Source organism: Nicotiana tomentosiformis, chromosome 7, assembly GCF_000390325.3.
Source record: "Nicotiana tomentosiformis chromosome 7, ASM39032v3, whole genome shotgun sequence".
NCBI classification, from domain to species: Eukaryota; Viridiplantae; Streptophyta; class Magnoliopsida; order Solanales; family Solanaceae; genus Nicotiana; species Nicotiana tomentosiformis.
In genome coordinates this window covers 9,201,227-9,220,417 of record NC_090818.1, presented here as the reverse complement: position 1 = coordinate 9,220,417, position 19,191 = coordinate 9,201,227, and the positions used below count along the sequence as shown (strand labels likewise).

Genomic DNA, 19,191 nt, shown 5'->3' with positions numbered 1-19,191 from the left:
TCATATCATATTATATATGCCTATATGGACAAGACACCAAATCTAAATAAGATACCTTTTCCCTTTTTGATTTAGTTGAGGTCTTATTATAGACGAAAGTGATTATAAGTTCGGAATAGAATTATGTCACGAGTTCGAACTGTAAAATTAATTATTGATGTTTATATTGGAGTAAGTTGCTTACATTACATCTTTTAGGATGCGATTCTTTTCCGGACTTTGCGTGAACGCAGAATACTTGGTAAACTAGACTGACTCTTTTTATACTTCTCACACATGCACATATATAGAGTTCGAGTCCAAAGTCCTTTCACTTTGTGTAGTTTTAATTTGTATTGATATTGAATAAACATATCAAACAAATGTGAGGAGTTTAAGTCCTTTTCCGGCTTAGAAAAAATAGCAAACTTTAGAAGTTAAGACTTTGTTCATAAGTAGACACAAATACTATATGTTCTCAACAAAAATTCGTTGGAGAGATTGAACAACAATAAGATAAATCGAGGATCAATCTAAGATAACATTGAGCGTTGATTGAGAATAGGGACTCACGGAGTTTAAGTTGGAGAAGTACAAAAAGGGAATTAATAAAATTTTGGATACATTTTAATTCCATTAAAGCGTGGCATTGTTGATTATGCAAAAGACGTGAAAACAAGTGAACTTCTAGAATTGCTTATATATTAAAATGCTTTACAATTTTATGAGAACAAATTCTGAAACTAATAACATTAATATATAAGATCATATGCTAAAATAAACTTAAAAATAATTCGAAATTTAGAGGAAGAAATAGTAAAGATTTTATCAAAAGAACTTGGTAAAGATATTCTTAATTAGAGGCACAAACAGATCTATAGCAAATTCGATGAATTTAACCGACTCTATTACTTTCAGCTCTGACATATGTGTGTGTGTATATATATATATATATATATATATATATATATATATATATATATATATATATATATATATATATATATATATATATATATATGTTCAAAATATGTTTATACATTCACATTTATTAGAGAATCATATAGCAATCATATTTTAAATTACAATATTAAGATTTCGAATTCAAATGACAACTATTTGTAAAAATAGCACGGGCTAGGCAGTTTTCGGACTGATAATTCAAAAATAGTTATCGTTTGCAAAGTCATTGAAAAATAACACTATTTTATTACAATACGGACCGGTCCATCATAATATACTGGAGATTGGTGCACCTGTGTATGAACTTCTAGCATATTATGCTGGAACTCCAACACGCGAAAAGTTCCAGCATAATATACTGGAGATTGAAGCACCTGTGTATGAACTTCCAGCATATTATGCTGGACCGGTATATTATACTGGAACTCCAGTATATTATGCTGGAATATTTTCCGAATTTTGAATAGTGTTTTTGTTCAGATTTATCTTTACATGAAAAGTGACTAAATTTCGATTACTTTTAAAATTGTAGCTATTTTTTAATTATAACTTGTAAATCTAACTATTTTTGAATTTCTTCCAATTTTTCCGTCTTTACCTTATTTTTTAAATGATCCAACTAAACAGCGGTCCTATATTAACTAATCCTATGTGAAAAAAATCATAAGGGGAAGTACGCTAATTCAAATTAGGGTTAATTAAACAATTTGCTTTAGGTCACACATGTTTGGTCTAACGATTTTCACTGGGATTTCCGTGTCGTTAACTATTACTTCTACTTAGTAGTAGTATTATTCGATGTATCAGAAACAACCTCCCCCAAAAAAACCCTTTCTTTCTTTTTGTTTTTCGCTTGGTGTCTTGGTATGTTTGGGTGTCGAATTATTAAAAAACAAAATGATTTCTATCAAGAATTTTGGACTTCTTTTAAGTTTTTCGTATATTTATCTTTATATATTTTGACACTTTTTAATAAAAATCCTAACTCCGCCACAATTCTTGATGATCTCTCTAAGGATATCTAGACTTTACCTACCGTTTTATTCCTCATCACAAACTCTAAATTACATTTCAAAATTCCTAATTAACTTGTTTTCTAATCAATAATGTACAATATATATCTTTTTTGTTTCTTCTCCAGGCAAGATATAATATAGAAAGGAAAGGAGAGTTTGGGTAGGATTAAAATACAACTAAAAGAAAAATTGTTGGCGAGAAAATAAACGAATATCAAACTTTTAAATAAAATAATTATACTAGAACACTAATTGCGACATGCAATAGTTCCTTCATCAACAACAATAACAACAACAAGGTTATTGTAATACCACAAAGTAAAACAATATATAGTAATAAGATTTTGCATATAAGAAAGTATGAGATTAATACTAATGACAAGAAAAAAAAGACACGCTCGATACCTACTAACCTTCTACTATAATTCTCGACTTTCACACCCTCCTATCAAGGATTATGTCTTCGCTAAGCTGAAGCTGCGAAATGTCCTGCCTCAACTCTTCCTAGTACTTCTTACGCCTACATCTACCTCTTCTCAGACCCACCATGACAAACCGCTCGCACCTCCTTATTCAGGGGCGAAGCTACACTCTTGTAAGGGTGGTCAATTATCATCATTCGTTGAAAAATTACATTGTATATATAGGTATAATATTAAATTTTACGGATATATAACATATATTAAACACTTTTGTTAAAACTTTTTTTAATTTCTTTCAAGTTTGAATATTTTTAGAGAAAATGTGTAAAGTGTGCATCTCTTGTGAGAAAAAAGTTTGAATAAGCACTATAACAAAAGAAAGAAATTCATATATATCCTTAAACGTAAATAAAAAGAGAGTAGGGGCCAAACTTTTCCTTTCAGGTCCAACATCACACCCCTCCCCGTGGGTCCCACCTACTCCTTCTCTCTCCTGCACTTTTTGACAGCTCACTATATTTAATTATTATCAGCAACTCCACAATTCTCACAGAATACAACACCAAAAACACTTCAAAAACACAAAACTGTAGAGAGAAAGAGAGAGAGAGAGAGGAAAGGTCTGAACTTTTCTATGTTTTTAGGGTTTTGAGGTGTACCTTTGGTAGCTGCAAACTAAAAAGAGGTTATCTGTACTTTGTTTTCTCGTGTACTGTGTAAATTCTTTTTCTGTCAACTTCACAGTTATTTTAGGTAAAAAGTTAGTTACTTTCTTCATTTTCTTTTACCTTGAAATGGGGTTGCTTTGTTTCTGTTCTTTGATCTGTTTGTGTATTCCTCAAAGTTTGGAACTCCCTCAGCATATAACTGTTCGTTTCAGAATTTTGCTGTTTATCAGTTATTTTGTCCATATTTTTCTATATGTAGGTGTTTTAGTTCTGTTTTTTTGTGTAATTTCTTTATTTTCTTAACTTGCTGAAAATATTTTTTTTTTGCTTGAAGTAAAATTTAAGTGATTTCTAGTTGTTTTGGTTAATGTTGAATTTTGTTTAGTTCCAAAATACTTACTAATGATGGATTTATGGATGTCTTGAAAAGAAAAAAAATGGTTTTTGTTGTAGATAATGATGCTAAAAAAAATAGAGCAGTGGCTCTGTGAAAAATTCTCAACTTTTTGTTTGGATTCTTGATTCCCAATTTGTTTGGAGCACCTTTTCCCTTCACTGATTGAAATGGCATCTTTTATCCCTCGCCTTTTCTTTTTTAACTGCTACTGTGTACTGTTTCAGAATAGAATTTGGTTTTACCAAGATCTTAGTTTGGCCTCTTGAATTAAGTGAGAATTTTTTTTATTGTTTGTTTGGATTAGGCATCTCAAGAAATGAAGGATAGACTTGTATTCTTTTTGCATTTGCTTCTCTTTTTTAGTGTCACCTTTAATGATGCAGATTCTTTTTCCTTGTAACAGCTAGTAGCACAAATTCATTTCTGCTCGAGGGTAAGCAATTTCTATTGCTCAAAAGTTTTAACTTTATCAAAAAGTTATCAACTTTGTGCTGGAGACTTGAAGATTTGTACAGTACTTTTATTTCATCTAAGAAATAACTTGGGGGGGGGGGGGGGGAAGAAGGTGATGGGTTTTACATGTGAATTTTGCGGGGAGCAACGATCAATTGTTTATTGCCGGTCAGATGCAGCTTGCTTGTGTTTATCGTGTGATCGACATGTCCATTCTGCAAATGCCCTGTCGCAGCGTCATTCTCGGACACTTGTATGTGAAAGATGTAATTCCCAACCAGCTATTTTTAGATGTGATGAAGACAGGATTTCTCTATGCCAAAATTGTGATTGGATAGGTCATGCTAATTCTAGTTCAGGTTCAACACATAAGAGACAAGCACTTAGTTGTTATACAGGGTGTCCTTCCGCGGTAGAGCTCTCTGTTATTTGGTCATTTCTTCTAGATAACCCTTCAGTAGGAGACTCGACTTGTGAGCAGGGGATGAGTTCAATGAGCATTACTGATTGCCGACCTGGAGATAGCCGAGGTTCTCAAGCAAAGGACAAATCTCAAGATATGTCTGTTGCAGTTGAAGCAAATGATTTGATGGGATCATTGATGCTTAGTCTTGATAGCAAGCTACATAATGTGGAACCGCCTGTTGGATCCACAAATTTAACTTGGTCTAAGGTATTCTAAGTTCTCAGAGATGAATTTTGTTCTGAAGTAAAGAAACTTAGGTTTCCAATTTTACTCACCAAACTGCATTACTATCATGTCCTTTGGTTGTATAGCACTGAATATCAATGAGTAAGTTAGTCGCTGTTCTTCTTACTGTTTTGTTGCTGGCTCTGAAGCTAAGGCTTTGCTCCTCACTATTCCGTATAATGCACCAAGAAACTAGTTTTTGGGTTTGCCAGTGCTATATTCCCCTTTTCTCATGCTAAACAGGAGATTAGCGGAGTTCTAAGAGGTTCAAATACCAAAGAGTGAAGATAAAATTAATATTCGATATTTTTATCTGTCTTCAGACAATGATTCCGCATTCTTCATGTTGCATTCAAATGTTCTAGCATGTTGCATTCCCATAAATTGGCGAAGGATGATTTCGTTCTTCTATGAAATCACTAGTTTTGAACTCTCTATTTTTAACTCTCTATTTCTTGTCTATTTCCAACAAAGTAAAAAGGTGCAGTTTCAAAGAAATTTTCATCTCAAATTTAGTGTATTCCTTTCCTTGAGGACTTGCATTCCTCTCTATCATTGGTTATTTGCAATCTAGGACTATTCCTACCGATGATCACTTCTTTTATTGGAATAGTCCTATTAATGATTTCTTTTAGAAAATGATTCTTACACTCCCCTCGGTACACCATTTTTCCAGATCAAGCAACTTTACCATAAAGATTGACTATAAGTGATTGACTTCTTTATGGTAAAATTGCTTGATCTTGGGGGGGGGGGGCTTATAGTGATTGACTTCTTCTCAAGACCATAAAGATGTCTTTTCTCTACTCGAAGCTGGACTGTTTCTATTTTCCTTACTTTCTTTAGCTCATATTCTTTGTATACGTTCAGGTGAGCAATTCTGCAACAAAAGGCTCAAATATATTTGATGATGATCGTTTTTATGATGATTTCAATATGGATGAAGTGGACTTGAGTATTGAAACCTATGAAGAGCTATTTGGTGTTTCTCTTGATAATCCTGATCAGCTGTTTAAGAATGAAGACATTGATGGCTTATTTGGGATGAAGGATATGCCAGTTGCTGAGTCCAGTTGCCAGGGTGACACTGCTGTCGAGGTGGTTCATACTTTATAGAATTACTGCATTGTGTAAACATTATCTACTTTCTCTGTACTCATTAACACTAAAATAGACTTATTACGGAACTATATTATTAGTTTTTTGAGTGAGGTAGGCAATCATTTACTGTTAGCTTTACCAAGTACAAGTAAATTTGTCTGTTCTTGATGTTTGGTTTCTCTTTTGTTATGAACAAGATAGTGTATTAAAATTTTTAATTGTTGAAGCATGTTTTTATTTTATTTTTTTGATAAGGCAAAGATGCTCATTAAATGAATATAATGTTCTTCTATGGTATTTTTGTGAAGCATGCCCTCTTCTCTAGATTTGGGCCTAATTTAACATGTTTTGTAAAGTTAATTTCTGGACGTTGTAATTGGTCTTGGATAGTAGATTTTGTACGCAACGACAAACTCCTATAATTTTTTGTAGAACTTTTGCCTCTGCATTCCACCCCCTCCCAAACTGGACTTTATCATGGATAAGAGTCGATAGGACAGACTTGTATAAATATTTTGAGATCATCTTATAACTTGTACGCTGTGATCCTTGTTTATATCCCTGTTTATACATAAGCGCGTCTATATGTATATGTGTGTGTGTTTGTTTGCATGTATATATAAAAATATATACTGACTGGGGTGGGGTGGGTAGAGGTTGGAAGCTAACTTGTCACGAAACAGTGAGATTCACTATTTCCTAAGGGTGCATTGAGAGGATTCATATGCGTAGGAATATCATAAATTGACCAACTTTGAGTCTTTGGTATTTATCAAATCAATTACATCAAATATGATGTTTAATAAGATTGTCTGCTTGCAATGATTATAATAGTTCCGACTTCATGATTGGAGGTTGAACAGACTAAAAAGATGTGCACATGCGACTCTTATGATTTTTTTCTACATAATTGTTTCAAAAAATGGATGAACTTACATATATCTTTATTTACCAGGGGTCAGCACTGGGAAGGGTAAATACAGTGCAGCCAGCTTGTAGCAATGCAGCGTCCGCAGAATCCACGATGAGCTGCAAGACAGAACCTACCCTTTGCTTTGCAAGGCAACAGTCCAACCTCTCAGTTTCAAACCTCACTGGAGAGAGCAGCGCCGGAGATTATCAAGACTGTGGAGCCTCCTCAATGCTTCTCATGGGAGAGCCACCTTGGTGTTCTCCATGTCCTGAAAGTTCAATGCCATCAACTAGTCGGAGCGATGCTGTTTTACGCTACAAGGAAAAGAAGAAGACACGCCAGTAAGTTTTCTTTTAATAAGTACATCAAAAGTCTATTTTGGTAATTGTGCACTCCCTGGTTTGACATAAAGCACCAGAATTTCTTTTGGCATATTATTCATCCTCAAATTTTCCTCATTTTATTTCAATTCCTTCTATCCAACACTAAAATCGCAATAAACACTGCCCCACCATTGAAATGTCTTGGCAGTGTAGGTTATGTAGACCATGGTTCAATATGATTTGTTTGGGTTGTAGGCTTTTCACTTGTTCTCTTTTCACCTTTTTTTATAACTTCCTTATTACAGATTTGATAAGCGAGTAAGATATGCTTCTCGCAAGGCAAGAGCAGATGTGAGAAGGCGTGTGAAGGGCCGGTTTGTGAAGGCTGGTGATGCCTATGACTACGATCCACTGAGCGAGACCAGAAGCTATTGATTGTGAAAAATTTTACCAATACATATAAGGAGAAAAATGGACAGTTTAAGTGGGGAAATTTGGTTGAGGTTTCAAGCAAATGGATGTAAGGATGGTGTATTTATTGTACTGCAATGTTTCCAATCAAGGAAGCAGGATCCAGAAAGCAGATTTCTCTGCCGCTGCTCCTCTTAACGTCTAACTTCATCATCCAAAAAAGGTGGATGTGCACTCCTTATGTCAACCAAATTAAGAGTGCTGCAAAGAAAGAGCTTAGTCATTTGTAGACTGCACGATCAGCGTTCTTTCCAGAAACCAATCAAGATTTGCTTTCTCAAATGTATTTATGTTGGCATGTCGACAATACTGGGTTTCGTCTAGCTTGCTTCTGTTCTTACAACTCTAACTAGGTGGATTTAACACAGTTTAAGTCCCACAAGTTTAGCAGTTGTTTTAGGTCTAAGGACTGAGATCCCTTGGCTGTTTGTAACTCTGTCATGTATATTATAGCCAGTGTGTAGAAGATACAGAGAACAATGAGCAACACATTTTAAATCCCCACAAATTCATCTGGCCTTTTAGGTTTAAGGACTGAGATTATTCCTTGGCTATTATGTAATACTGTCATGTATATTATTAGCCAGTGTGTAGAAGATAAGAAGTTACAATGAGGTCCCCATATGATAGATGTATGTACCTTGCTTTGTAATTTTTTTCATTTATTGTCCTATGAAATGTGAAGGGGAGCCTTGGCGTAACTGGTAAAGTTGCCGTCATGTGATCAGGAGGTCACGGGTTCGAGCCGTGGAAACAGCCTCTTGCAGAAATGCAGGGTAAGGCTGTGTACGATCGATCCTTGTGGTCCGGCCCTTCCCCGGACCCCGCGCATAGCGGGAGCTTAGTGCACCGGGCTGCACTGTTCATATAATGGAAACCGTTTTCTGGTCATTATGTAATAATCAGTGTGTATCTCCAACCTTATTCTTTCTTGAATATTGTGATGGATTTGCCACGAAATTTAGCTGGTTAAATGTGATCTGGATATAAAATGTCATGCTCTCTTATTAGATTCCAAAAATAATAAATGATTTAATTTTTCTTAAAACGTAAAATATCTCAAAACAAAGGCAGTTTGTCAAAATGACTAGTAATGACTAAGACCAGAGAGTGTTTATTTTATTTTGATACACAAGGTTCATTCTTAATGTGGTCAGGGACAGTTTTTCAGCTAAACATGTTTAGGTAAAATGATTTTGCCAACAAAAGATGAGGGAAATTTGACAGAGCAGTAGTATCCCAACTTATAAAAGCTAAACTATATTTGGTTAAACGATTCTTGACAATGCTGCTATGCAAAGTGAGTCCACAGACCACACTCCACAGTGCCAAATCGGCCTAGTCGAACCAGTAGTAGAATAACTACACTTCAGTCGCAAACAAGTTGAGATCGGCTATATAAATCCTAACTTCTTCCATGTAAGCTCAACATGTAGTATCCCAGCTTTTTAAAGGCAATATCTTTGGTTACACGATCTTGAAAAACATAAGACAACAAAACGTTATTCCGCATTGCTAAATCAACCTTGTTGAATACTGGGATATTTTACAGACCAGTTATATCCCCACTAGCAGAAAGAATGGATAACAAATGAAGAGAATTCAGAAATAATATCTTAAAAGTCATATCTTAAAGAGGATTGCATAAGCCAGGATAAAACTTCCTCTTTAATTAATATAAATAAATAGCATCAGCCTAACAACAAGAGGATCTCTGTACAGTCGAAGAAAGTTGCTCCAGCATTAATTTGACTTATCCCTAGGCATCCACTTCCCTGCATTGGAGACCTGATTCTCCGTGTTCGACAACCCAGTAAGCTTGAAGCAGATATAGTTGAACATCAAACTTTCAGTGAACTTATTCATCATCAGATGAATCTGCATCAGCTGGCATCCTCACGTCGTCTGCAACAGTTGTGTCCTGCATGAACATCAGATGACATTGATCATTAGCAAAGAGGGAGACTGAGGTTATATCTCGGTAAATGCAGAATTTTAGTAATTTATCCTTACCGCATTCTTATCCCAGTCTTTTAACTTGGGGTTAGTCAACATGTAATTATCACGTAGAGGAGCCCACGAGGGACCTTCATCATTCGAAGAATTGGATGCACCGTCCTGCATGAAATTAAGCTACACAATAAGAATGTTCTTTTTTCTTTTATTTTATTTTTTGTTTGGATAAGCACTTGAAAAATATCAACTTCCCCATGTTCAAGTTGTTTCTTCCTTCCGTTCGCAAAATAGTTCAGTTTCCTACTATGAAATAATTGTTTCTGTAGAAGCACCACTAACAAATCACATTAGCCCATGTGTTGTTTCCTATATATGAACTCATCAACTATGAAGCAAATTTAACAAGGGAAAAATGAAAAAGAGAAAAAACAACCAGAGGCAACATGAAAATTCTCTCTTTTCTGATATGAGCCAACATGGCTTGTCTCCTTCCCACCCGACTCCAAAAAAAAAAGCAGTAGCCCAAGACGAGATACTAAATGAAAAGATGTTACAAAATAATTAAAGAAATTTTCCCAAATGATCATAATGCTTAGCTGAGAGAGAGAGAGAGAGAGGGTTGACCTTTGACCCAGCAGCAGCTGTTTGTGATGGTGTCTTGCCCAATTCGGAGAAAAAGACTTCTCTTCGGCGCTTCTTTATTACTACACATCAGAAAAAAGAAGTTATTGTACTGGATGCAAAATAAAGTTCTTAAGGTTAATCTTTTCCAAATTGAATTATCAAGAATTATTTACCAATAGCAATTATAAAGATATAAATGGCAGTTCCCCATCATTAACAAAAGTATTTACCTTATCAGGAAAAAAAACATTTACCTTATCAATCAAAAGAAAAATAAGGCAGTTATTCCATTACAAGCTTCTTACTTCTATCATGTAAACAGTAAAACAGGATGTGCAGAGTACCATCGATACTATGTTTTTCCCATAGTTTTAAAGTACAAATGAGAATCTGTAGCCGGCTATATTCCTTATTGCACGAAAAAGAGATAATATTCTTGATGGTTATGTTTCATTAGTGCATGTGAAAAACAAAAAAAAATTGAATAAATGCGAGGTACAAATTTCACCATTCAATCTTTATTATCAGGGCCAGATAGTGAAGGAAAATTTAATTTCACTAAGCTAGTATTTGTTCTTTTCCTATCTGCTCTGTAGTTTAAACACCTTTTCACAAAGTACTATAAACACTCTTCAACTGCGTGAAAACCAAAAACAAGTTGATTGCTATTGTTCATTTATATAACTCAACACAGTCCGGCACGTGTAATCTGATTATAGGATTCAGATGTAGACTTATGAGTGTGAGACTGGGCTTGTCAAAAATCAGTTCGGATACCCGGTGAAAGAATATATCCAACCTAAACCTTAACGTAATAGGTGGAGTGACCCAAGACATTTATAGACTTCTTTGATTGCACCTATATAGGGAATCTGGGACTTAGTGTAACTCAGCGAAAGCAACAGAACAACCCCTTATGATCTCACAATGCAAGTTATTTCACTTGGAAACGAGAATTTGAAAGATCCTATTCAAGAGCAGCATGAGCACCGACAGAAGGAATTTGATATCGAACACTGAATACCATACTATAATTTTTCCAATAGAATCTCCAAGTTTTGCACTAAGATCAGATTACCAGTCCAACATGCAGGATTCTGCGATTGGAAGAAGAAAACGCCATTCATAGCCTTGGGGATTATCCTTAGGTCAAACATGGTTGATGAAAATACAACTAACCGACCTAGCAAGGAAAATTTTAAACTTCTCTAATAGAGGAAGATTGAGAGGATGATTAGAGATCAAAGCACACAAAGACAAATCAAATCCGTCTGAATAACATTTCCCTTCCTCTTACCTTGTAAATTGTAATAGAATTAACAGCAGAGGAACAATAGCAACCACCCAAAAAATTAAAGAACCAATCATATCGTCAATGCCTCAGTATTCTATCCTTACCTTTCTCATCTTTTGACCTTGAGGGATTTAAGCCTTTTTGAGCATGTTGTGCTTTGTTAACCTGTATCACATACGCAGATAAATTTGAGCTAGCTGAAAGTAGCACAAAACTTTTTATAAAACAGAAGTATCAACTTCGAAATGTGTACTGCAACTTACAGCATTGAATAACTTGACCACTGATATTCCCACGATGCCCATAAAATAAATAAAGAACCAAGTAAATTAGAAGGTCTGATAGAAAGCTTACTATAATGCATTTGTAATTCTATTATAAATTCCAAAACAAAAGGATAAAGTTGAGTACCTCCCTTTGTTGCAACTCCTATTAGAAACTTTTCATGGGAATCCAAATAATTTGCAGGTTTCACATGTCCCTTTTCTCCTATCTTTTGCACAGATATCAAAGTTAAGAATACGACCATTAATACATTGAACATGGGAGATTAAGTTATTCAAAAAACTTAACAATTAAACGAAACTAGATATATATACCAAGTGTTTCTCCTTTTTTGCTTCCCCCTTAACCTTTCGTTCTACTTCTTCTTCAGCAAGCTTCTCAGCAACAAGCTTCTTGTGTGCTGATAAGACGGGGCCCTGCAGGTTATTTACCATTAGTTTCTCCAAGCAATTCCTATCCTCAGGTAGTATGAGCTTCAAATGCTTTTTAAGTTTTAACCTATGAGTTCATCAGCATCCGGCTAATTTTCTAGTAATCAACAACAACAACAGCCCAGTGAAATCCCACACTCCCACAAGTGGGATCTGGGGAGGGTAGTGTGTACGCAGACCTTACCCCTACTCCGGAGGAGTAGAGAGCCTGTTTCCGATAGAGTTATTTTCTACTAATTGAATGTTTGTATTAAAAGGCGTAGAAAAAGTCTTTTTCTCTGGAAACAAAATGTTTTATTTTCAGCACAGTTGTTTTGTTTCCTCTTCCAAACACATCCGGTTTTGTCCCTCGACCAAATCCGAACACTCACAAAAAAACTAGTTCCTCTAAAACCACATCCAAACACTCATAATATAAAAACAAACCAATTCTTTATTTTATTTTGAGGCCTGAAAAATAAAGAAGCATAACAACATGATGTACACCAATTATGTTTTCCTCCGAAACATGAAATTATAACAAGGCATATGAACAAAAAACTTATGGACAAAGCAAGTTGCTCACCAATATATCATCAGAAGCTGATTTCTTCAATATCTTCTTGAATGCCAATCTGAATGCTCTACAACCATCTATAAACCTAGTAATCCCCGGCTGAATTTCCCCATCTTCGTCTTCGGATACTTCAATTTCCTCATTACCATCCTCTCCTCCATCATCATCCAACCATTCCTCTTCAAAATCATCCTCTTTTTTACCATATGATGGGCGTTTATCTCGATTTACAGGGGCACGCTCCCGAATATCAACATCAATATCATCATTATCATTCTCATTCTCATCATCCTCATTATCAGAGTTATAATCTCTTGCTCTCTTCTCGAAAAGCTTCTTCATTTTTTTGTCTACTTTTACCCTTTTTTCATTAAATGGTACACCCTTTTGCTTCTTCTTTGCCTTACCCCCTTTCGTGTTGTGCCCCATGTTTCTTTTCCTTAAAAATTTCCCAGCTTCCCTAACTGACTGCAATTCTTCCGCCATAATTTTCAAACTTGTTGTTTACACAGCTTAAGCTGCAGCATCAGATACTTGGGTCAATCTTAAGCACACACAAACACAATCAAACTATAATAAAACATAACTATAACCTAGATAGACATAAACATGAATTACCAAAAATAAGAAATTTACCTGTGAAGTGGGTTATTTGCGTGGAGGAAAAGGAGAAAGTAGGGTTTTAGTTTTGCAGCTGCAAAATTATGGGTTTAACGTTTAGATGGATACCGGATACAGGAGCTGAAAAGGCCCGCCCGTCAGCAATTCGGGCTTGGACTGAAGTTTGAAATACTCAAACTTGCTCCAAACTTTTGTTATAATTACGTACATCCCCCTAAATTCCACCTTTTAAAATGGCATCGTATAGCCGTTCTTAAAATAATAGCTGATATATATATATTTATATGTATGTACAAAAAATATACAAATTTTATACATTTTTACGACTACCGAATATAAATAGTTTCGGTCGTGAGCTAAAAGTGATCTTTGCCATCATTTTTTCTTTGGATTTCCCACTATTGGGTCTTGATTAATAAAATTTATTAAAGGAGAAAATTTACAAAGACTTTTCTGATTCCAATACTCAAACTCGTGACTTCTAATTAAGAGTGAAAGGATCTTGTCCATCTCATCACAATTCTGAATCACCTTTTGCCGTCTAAAAGTTCGGTTAAATACTCTTTTGTCCTAAAATAATAGTTTTTTCGCATTTTGTGACGGTTTGAAATGTATAATCTTTATTATTTTGATATGAGGTGTTTGCATTTTGAAGTATTTTTATGTAATTTGTAAGTTTCAATTTAATAATAAACTGATGTAATTTGAGAGTCTTATGATTGAGTTTATATTACCCTTGATCGACACAAAGTTATTGTATAGTAAATTGAGGGGGGAGGAGTATTTGTACGCTGCCTAATTTATCTTTTCTTTTAGTGTATTATTCTTTGGTTTTCACTTTTATTTTGATGCCAACAACTCCTATCAATTTATTCATTGAAATTCCCATAGTGAAGGTTTCTCTTTTTCTCTTGTGTTGTTTAACCTCTCTCCACATTTGGAAATTATGAGCACCTTTTATTTTAATATTGTAATTTCATTGATTAGAGTTGTTTTCAAAATCCTCTAACGTTGTTTGGTAAAAAAAATGTTATGAATATTTTTTATACAAATGTTGATTGAGTCCTCTAACTTTTAATGTTTCGACTCGAAGTCGATTAAGTGATAATTTCTAGCTAATTCAGCCGTAAAGTGATTGCACTCTAGCTTAATCAATAATGAAATGACAATGGTCAATATATATCGTTGCATAATGTATCGTATTAGATTATGTTATACTATGCTATATTATTTAATGATTATAACGTTTGAATAGACTGTATTATTTGTCGCTGTTTCATAATGTCACACACCAGTAATACGAAGAATAAATTTAAAATATTACAAAAAAAAGTAGGGTACATGATAAAATTATTATATAAGAAGGTTTGTTAATGGATAAAATAGGATTTTTTTAATAGTAAGGAAGGACAGATGAAAAAAATATATAATATAACGATGCGATCGCACCAAATCGATTGTTACATAAAGTATCACTTTTCGTCATTAAATAACGATAAATTTAATAATACGATATAATAAAATTTAAATAATTATAGAAATAAATACCTTATTTTAAGTAACGATACAATACAATAGCTGAAAATAATCCAAACGGGCTGGACTGGCCCTTAGGAGAAGAAAATTGTCCGCCTTTATGCATCCAACCCAGCTAAAGACTGTTATTTAAGGGGGGAAATAGGTTTAAAAAAATAGCACGAGTTAGCCAGTTTTCGGACTGGTAATTGAAAAATAGTCAGCGTTTGCAAAGTCATTAAAAAATAGTCACTATTTTGCTGCAACACGGAAAGTTCCAGCATAATATACTGGAGATTGGTGCACCTGTGTATGAACTTCCAGCATATTATGCTGGAACTCCAGCACACGAAAAGTTTTAGCATAATATACTGGAGATTGGAGCACATGTGTATCAACTTCCAGCATATTATGCTGGACCAGTATATTATGCTGGAACTCCAGTATATTATGATGGAGTTCCAATATAACTCCATCATAATATACTGGAGTTCCAGTATAATATACTAAAATTATGCTGGAAGTTCACACGTAAAAAATTCGAACTCCAGTATATTATGCTTGAATTTTTTTCGGATTTTGAACAGTGTTTTCGTTCAGATTTATCTCTATATGAAAAGTGGCTAAATTTCGATTACTTTTGAAACTGTGGCTATTTTTCAATTATCACTTGTAAATCTGGCTATTTTTGAATTTCCTATTCACAAGAAATGGTGAAATTCAAAAATAGCCAGATTTACAAGTGGTAATTGAAAAATAGCCACAATTTCAAAAGTAATCGAAATTTAGCCATTTTTCATGTAAAGATAAATATGAACGAAAAACTGTTCAAAATCTAGAAAATATTCCAGCAGAATATACTGGAATTCGAATTTTTTACATGTGAACTTCCAACATAATATACTAGAGTTGCAGGATAATATATTGGAGTTCGAGTATAATATACTGGAAGTTCATACACAGGTGCTCCAATCTCCAGTATATTTTGCTGGAACTTTCCGTGTGCTGGAGTTCCAGCATAATATGCTGGAAGTTCATACACAGGTGCACCAATCTCCAGTATATTATGCTGAAACTTTCCGTGTTACAGCAAAATAGTGCTATTTTTCAATGACTTTGCAAACACTAGCTATTTTTCACTGACTATTTGCCAACTAATCATTTCTCTTTTCACTTTTTTTTTTGAAGTTTAATATCTGCACTTTTATCCCGGTAGTTTATCCTAGAGTCCAGAACCTAATTGTGGTTCTTTTTGCCAAGTAGAACGAAAATAAGTGTAAATAAAAGAGTGATTTTTCTATGTATAACACTCTTTTAAAGAGCGATATACATTAACGGACGTTAACGTAAAAGAGCGCTATACATGTAACGCCTTTAAAAATCTCATTTTATGGATGTATAGCGCTTTTTATAGAGCTATATACCTGTGTTGTGGGCCCACCAATAAGTCTCCTGCATTTAACTGACATCACAATAATTCAAATGGGTATAGCGCCCTTTAAAAGAGTGTTATACCTATAAAAAAAAAATTCAGCCCCCCGAGCTAGGCATTGCCTTATTTAAAGGCGTTAGAATTTTACAAAAATCCATTCAAAAATATTTCTAACTCCCGTTCAATTTTTTCTTCTTGTTAAATTCTCAAGCATTTTTTCATAATGTCTGAAGAGCGAAAAGTAAGGGTTTTATTATATTGGGGAGGGGGGAGAGGGGGGTAAAGTTGTGGTGACGAATAACTCTGTGAGCTATAGTTTATCTCCACAGTGTCATGTTAAGTTGCCACTTACAATGGAGTACGATAGATTGATATCGTTGTTATGTAATAAAATGAGTGTGAGAAAACGTTCGGTGAACCTTAAAGTAATCGGAAGATATTCGTATTCCGTCACTCCGCAAGGGGTTGCTTGTTACGCTGAGTTTAACATTGACGATGATGAAACTTTGAGGACTCCGGATGAATACCGAGAATTTTTGTGATAAAAATGTTGGAAATGTACGTCAAGGTCGAAGACGTTCGCAATAATGAGGTTGAGCATAGTAGGGATAAACCTCAGTCGTCGGGTGGTTCTTCTGGAGCAGTTTTTGCCGGACAGTTTCCGGCTGAAAGAGTTTGGCCTGATTTAAACTTATCACCACGGGCGAATGAGGAGCGAGAAAATAATTTCTTTCCTACTTTACATAATCCACAAGACGAGTGGTAAACTTCAATTTTTCTTAGTGTTATGATGTATATTTTTGTTGTATTGAATTTGTATTAACACTCATATATTCCACATGGGGTACCGGCCAGATATGAGTTTTACAAGTTATGAACCCACGCCCAGTTGGAATATGCGTAGTTCTGGTGTGTTGGATCATGGTGGTCCATCCGGGAGTCATCACCAACAAGATAATGTCCATCAATGAATGTCAACGCATTACGACTTGTAAGTGAAGTGATACAGCTATATGGAAAGTTTTTATTAATTTGAGTAGCTTATTATTTTATTGTTTGTGCAGTGAAAACGAGCAAGTTGAACCACCTGTCCTGACTCAATTGCCCGAAGACGACATATTAAATCGGGATCTGGCAGATGCACATAGTGAGGAAGAGAACAGTGATTATGATAACAATGCCGATGATTCCAGAGATGACACACCCTTCCCTCGTGAGGATGGTGATGAGGAGGAAGAGAATGAAGGACCCGATTTGACGAGGGAGTATGCTCCACCCCCTATTAGACCAAGAGTGTACGAGTCCCAAGTGTCGTTTCATTCAAGGAAGATTCCCTACCTTGATCATTTTCCAAGTATGCCGGATGTGGATACTCTCACAAGGGATTTTGATGAAATTCGGACATCAATGCGGGATGATTCTAGACCAACGGTACTGGCAAAGGGCATGTTTTTTCCTGATAAAGCGCGCCTAAGCAGGGCGACGAAAATGTACAGTGCAAAAGAGTGTTGTGAGATGACGGTATGGGATTCAAGTCCAGATGTATACAAGGTTGTTTGCCGCAGATGGTTTACGGGTTGTCATTGGATGTTGCGTGCGAGCAAGAAGAACTTAAGTCTGTGGAAAGTAAGTAAATATATTCCCACCCACATATGTGAAATGGACACATTCAATGGGAATCACTACAACTTGGATATTGACTTGATTTCTCTTGTCCTTATTCCACACCTTGAAGCGTCCATAAGGTATAAAATCAAAGAGTGCATTACATCAGTCTACCAGGAATATGACCGTACCATTACCAAAAGAAAGGCATTTTTCGGGCACAAACGTGCGTTTGAAATTATTTATGGTAACTGGGATAAGTCATTTGCAGCTCTACCCAGGTACATGGCCGCACTGCAACACTTTAAACCCGGGACGGTTGTTGAATGGAAGCTTGAGCGGAGTCCGGGAAAACCCGAATATATATTCAATTACGTGTTCTGGGCATTTAAACCAACAATTAATGATTTTTCGCATTGTCAGCTGGTAATATCCATAGACGGCACTCGTGTCTATGGAAAGTATGATATCAAGATGTTGATCGCCATTGCAGTAGATGCTAATGGACAAATATTTCCTCTAGCTTTTACTATTTGTGTCAATGAAAGCCAAGAGACGTGGACACTGTTTTTGAACCATTTGAAAAAGCACGTTGTCAAACAACGTTCCGGTATTTGTCTAATATCTGATCGACATGGTGGTATCTTAAGTTCTATACAGAATTTGCCTGCATGGCAAAAACCTTATGCCTACCACCGTTACTGTGTGAGGCACTTGAAGGCCAATTTCCAGAAGGCACGTCCCAATAAGGATCTGCATGATTTGATGTGGATGGCAGCAACATAACACTAAGAGCATAAATTCCGGAGGCACATGGAATCTATCAAGGCAGGAAGACGAGAGAGCCTATGGTTGGTTGATGCAACATGAGCTTGACAAGTGGACTTTGCATGCGGATGGTGGAAGAAGATGGAGAATTCTAACTACAAATGTGTTAGAGTCTTTCAACGGGTTATTGAAGTCGGCAAGAGGATTGCATGTCACTGCCATGGTGCGCATGTCGTTCAAGCTGATGGCGGAGAGGTTTGTTGAAAGGGCTGCAGCTGCAACGTCATTGATGGAAAGGGGTGTTGAATTTATGCCACTGCCGATGAAGAGATTTGAGAAATACAGGCAGCGAGCACATTGACATTCATTTTTTACAGTATGATCACGACATAAATGTTTTTGAAGTTCGCACTGCTATCCATCAAAACCGGGGGAATAATGTACATACCATAAATGAATCTACAAGGTTATGCTCTTGTGTGAAATGGTCCATCTACCACATGCCGTGCTCACATGCCATCGGGTGCTTTCAACATATTGGTTTAGGGCCAACCAACTACGTTAATAAACAATATAGTGTCGCTGCATACTTAAACACCTATAGTGGGCAGTAGCAGCCAGCGGGTGCTGAACATTATTGGCCACCGGAACCATTTAAAATGGGGTATAACAAGGAGTTTTTGCGTTGAATACAGGTGCAGAAGAGA

The 19,191-nt window shown here is 35.6% G+C and overlaps 2 protein-coding genes across 4 annotated transcripts; one reads left to right on the top strand and one right to left on the bottom strand.

Moving 5' to 3' along the window:
• Positions 1 to 2,905: 2,905 nt before the first annotated feature.
• LOC104096401 (zinc finger protein CONSTANS-LIKE 9-like) lies at positions 2,906 to 8,019 on the top strand. Of its 3 annotated transcripts, none has more exons than XM_070181291.1 (5): positions 2,906 to 3,000; positions 3,849 to 4,571; positions 5,460 to 5,687; positions 6,646 to 6,944; positions 7,232 to 8,019. In XM_070181291.1, exons 2-5 carry the CDS (start codon positions 4,014 to 4,016, stop codon positions 7,359 to 7,361), a joined length of 1,215 nt encoding a protein of 404 aa, XP_070037392.1. In that variant the 5' UTR covers positions 2,906 to 3,000; positions 3,849 to 4,013; the 3' UTR covers positions 7,362 to 8,019. The 3 variants fall into 3 exon arrangements, with proteins under 3 accessions (XP_070037392.1, XP_070037391.1, XP_070037390.1); XM_070181290.1 differs by having other exon boundaries at positions 2,919 to 3,065; XM_070181289.1 differs by having other exon boundaries at positions 2,925 to 3,133.
• An 865-nt stretch (positions 8,020 to 8,884) lies between these two features.
• On the bottom strand, positions 8,885 to 13,314 carry LOC104096402 (uncharacterized). Its single transcript, XM_009602762.4, has 9 exons — positions 13,180 to 13,314; positions 12,553 to 13,061; positions 11,871 to 11,972; positions 11,683 to 11,764; positions 11,535 to 11,554; positions 11,376 to 11,436; positions 9,978 to 10,057; positions 9,411 to 9,515; positions 8,885 to 9,318 (listed from the first exon to the last, which is right to left on the bottom strand). Exons 2-9 carry the CDS (start codon positions 13,027 to 13,029, stop codon positions 9,256 to 9,258), a joined length of 990 nt encoding a protein of 329 aa, XP_009601057.1. The 5' UTR covers positions 13,030 to 13,061; positions 13,180 to 13,314; the 3' UTR covers positions 8,885 to 9,255.
• Between the last annotated feature and the right edge of the window lie 5,877 nt (positions 13,315 to 19,191).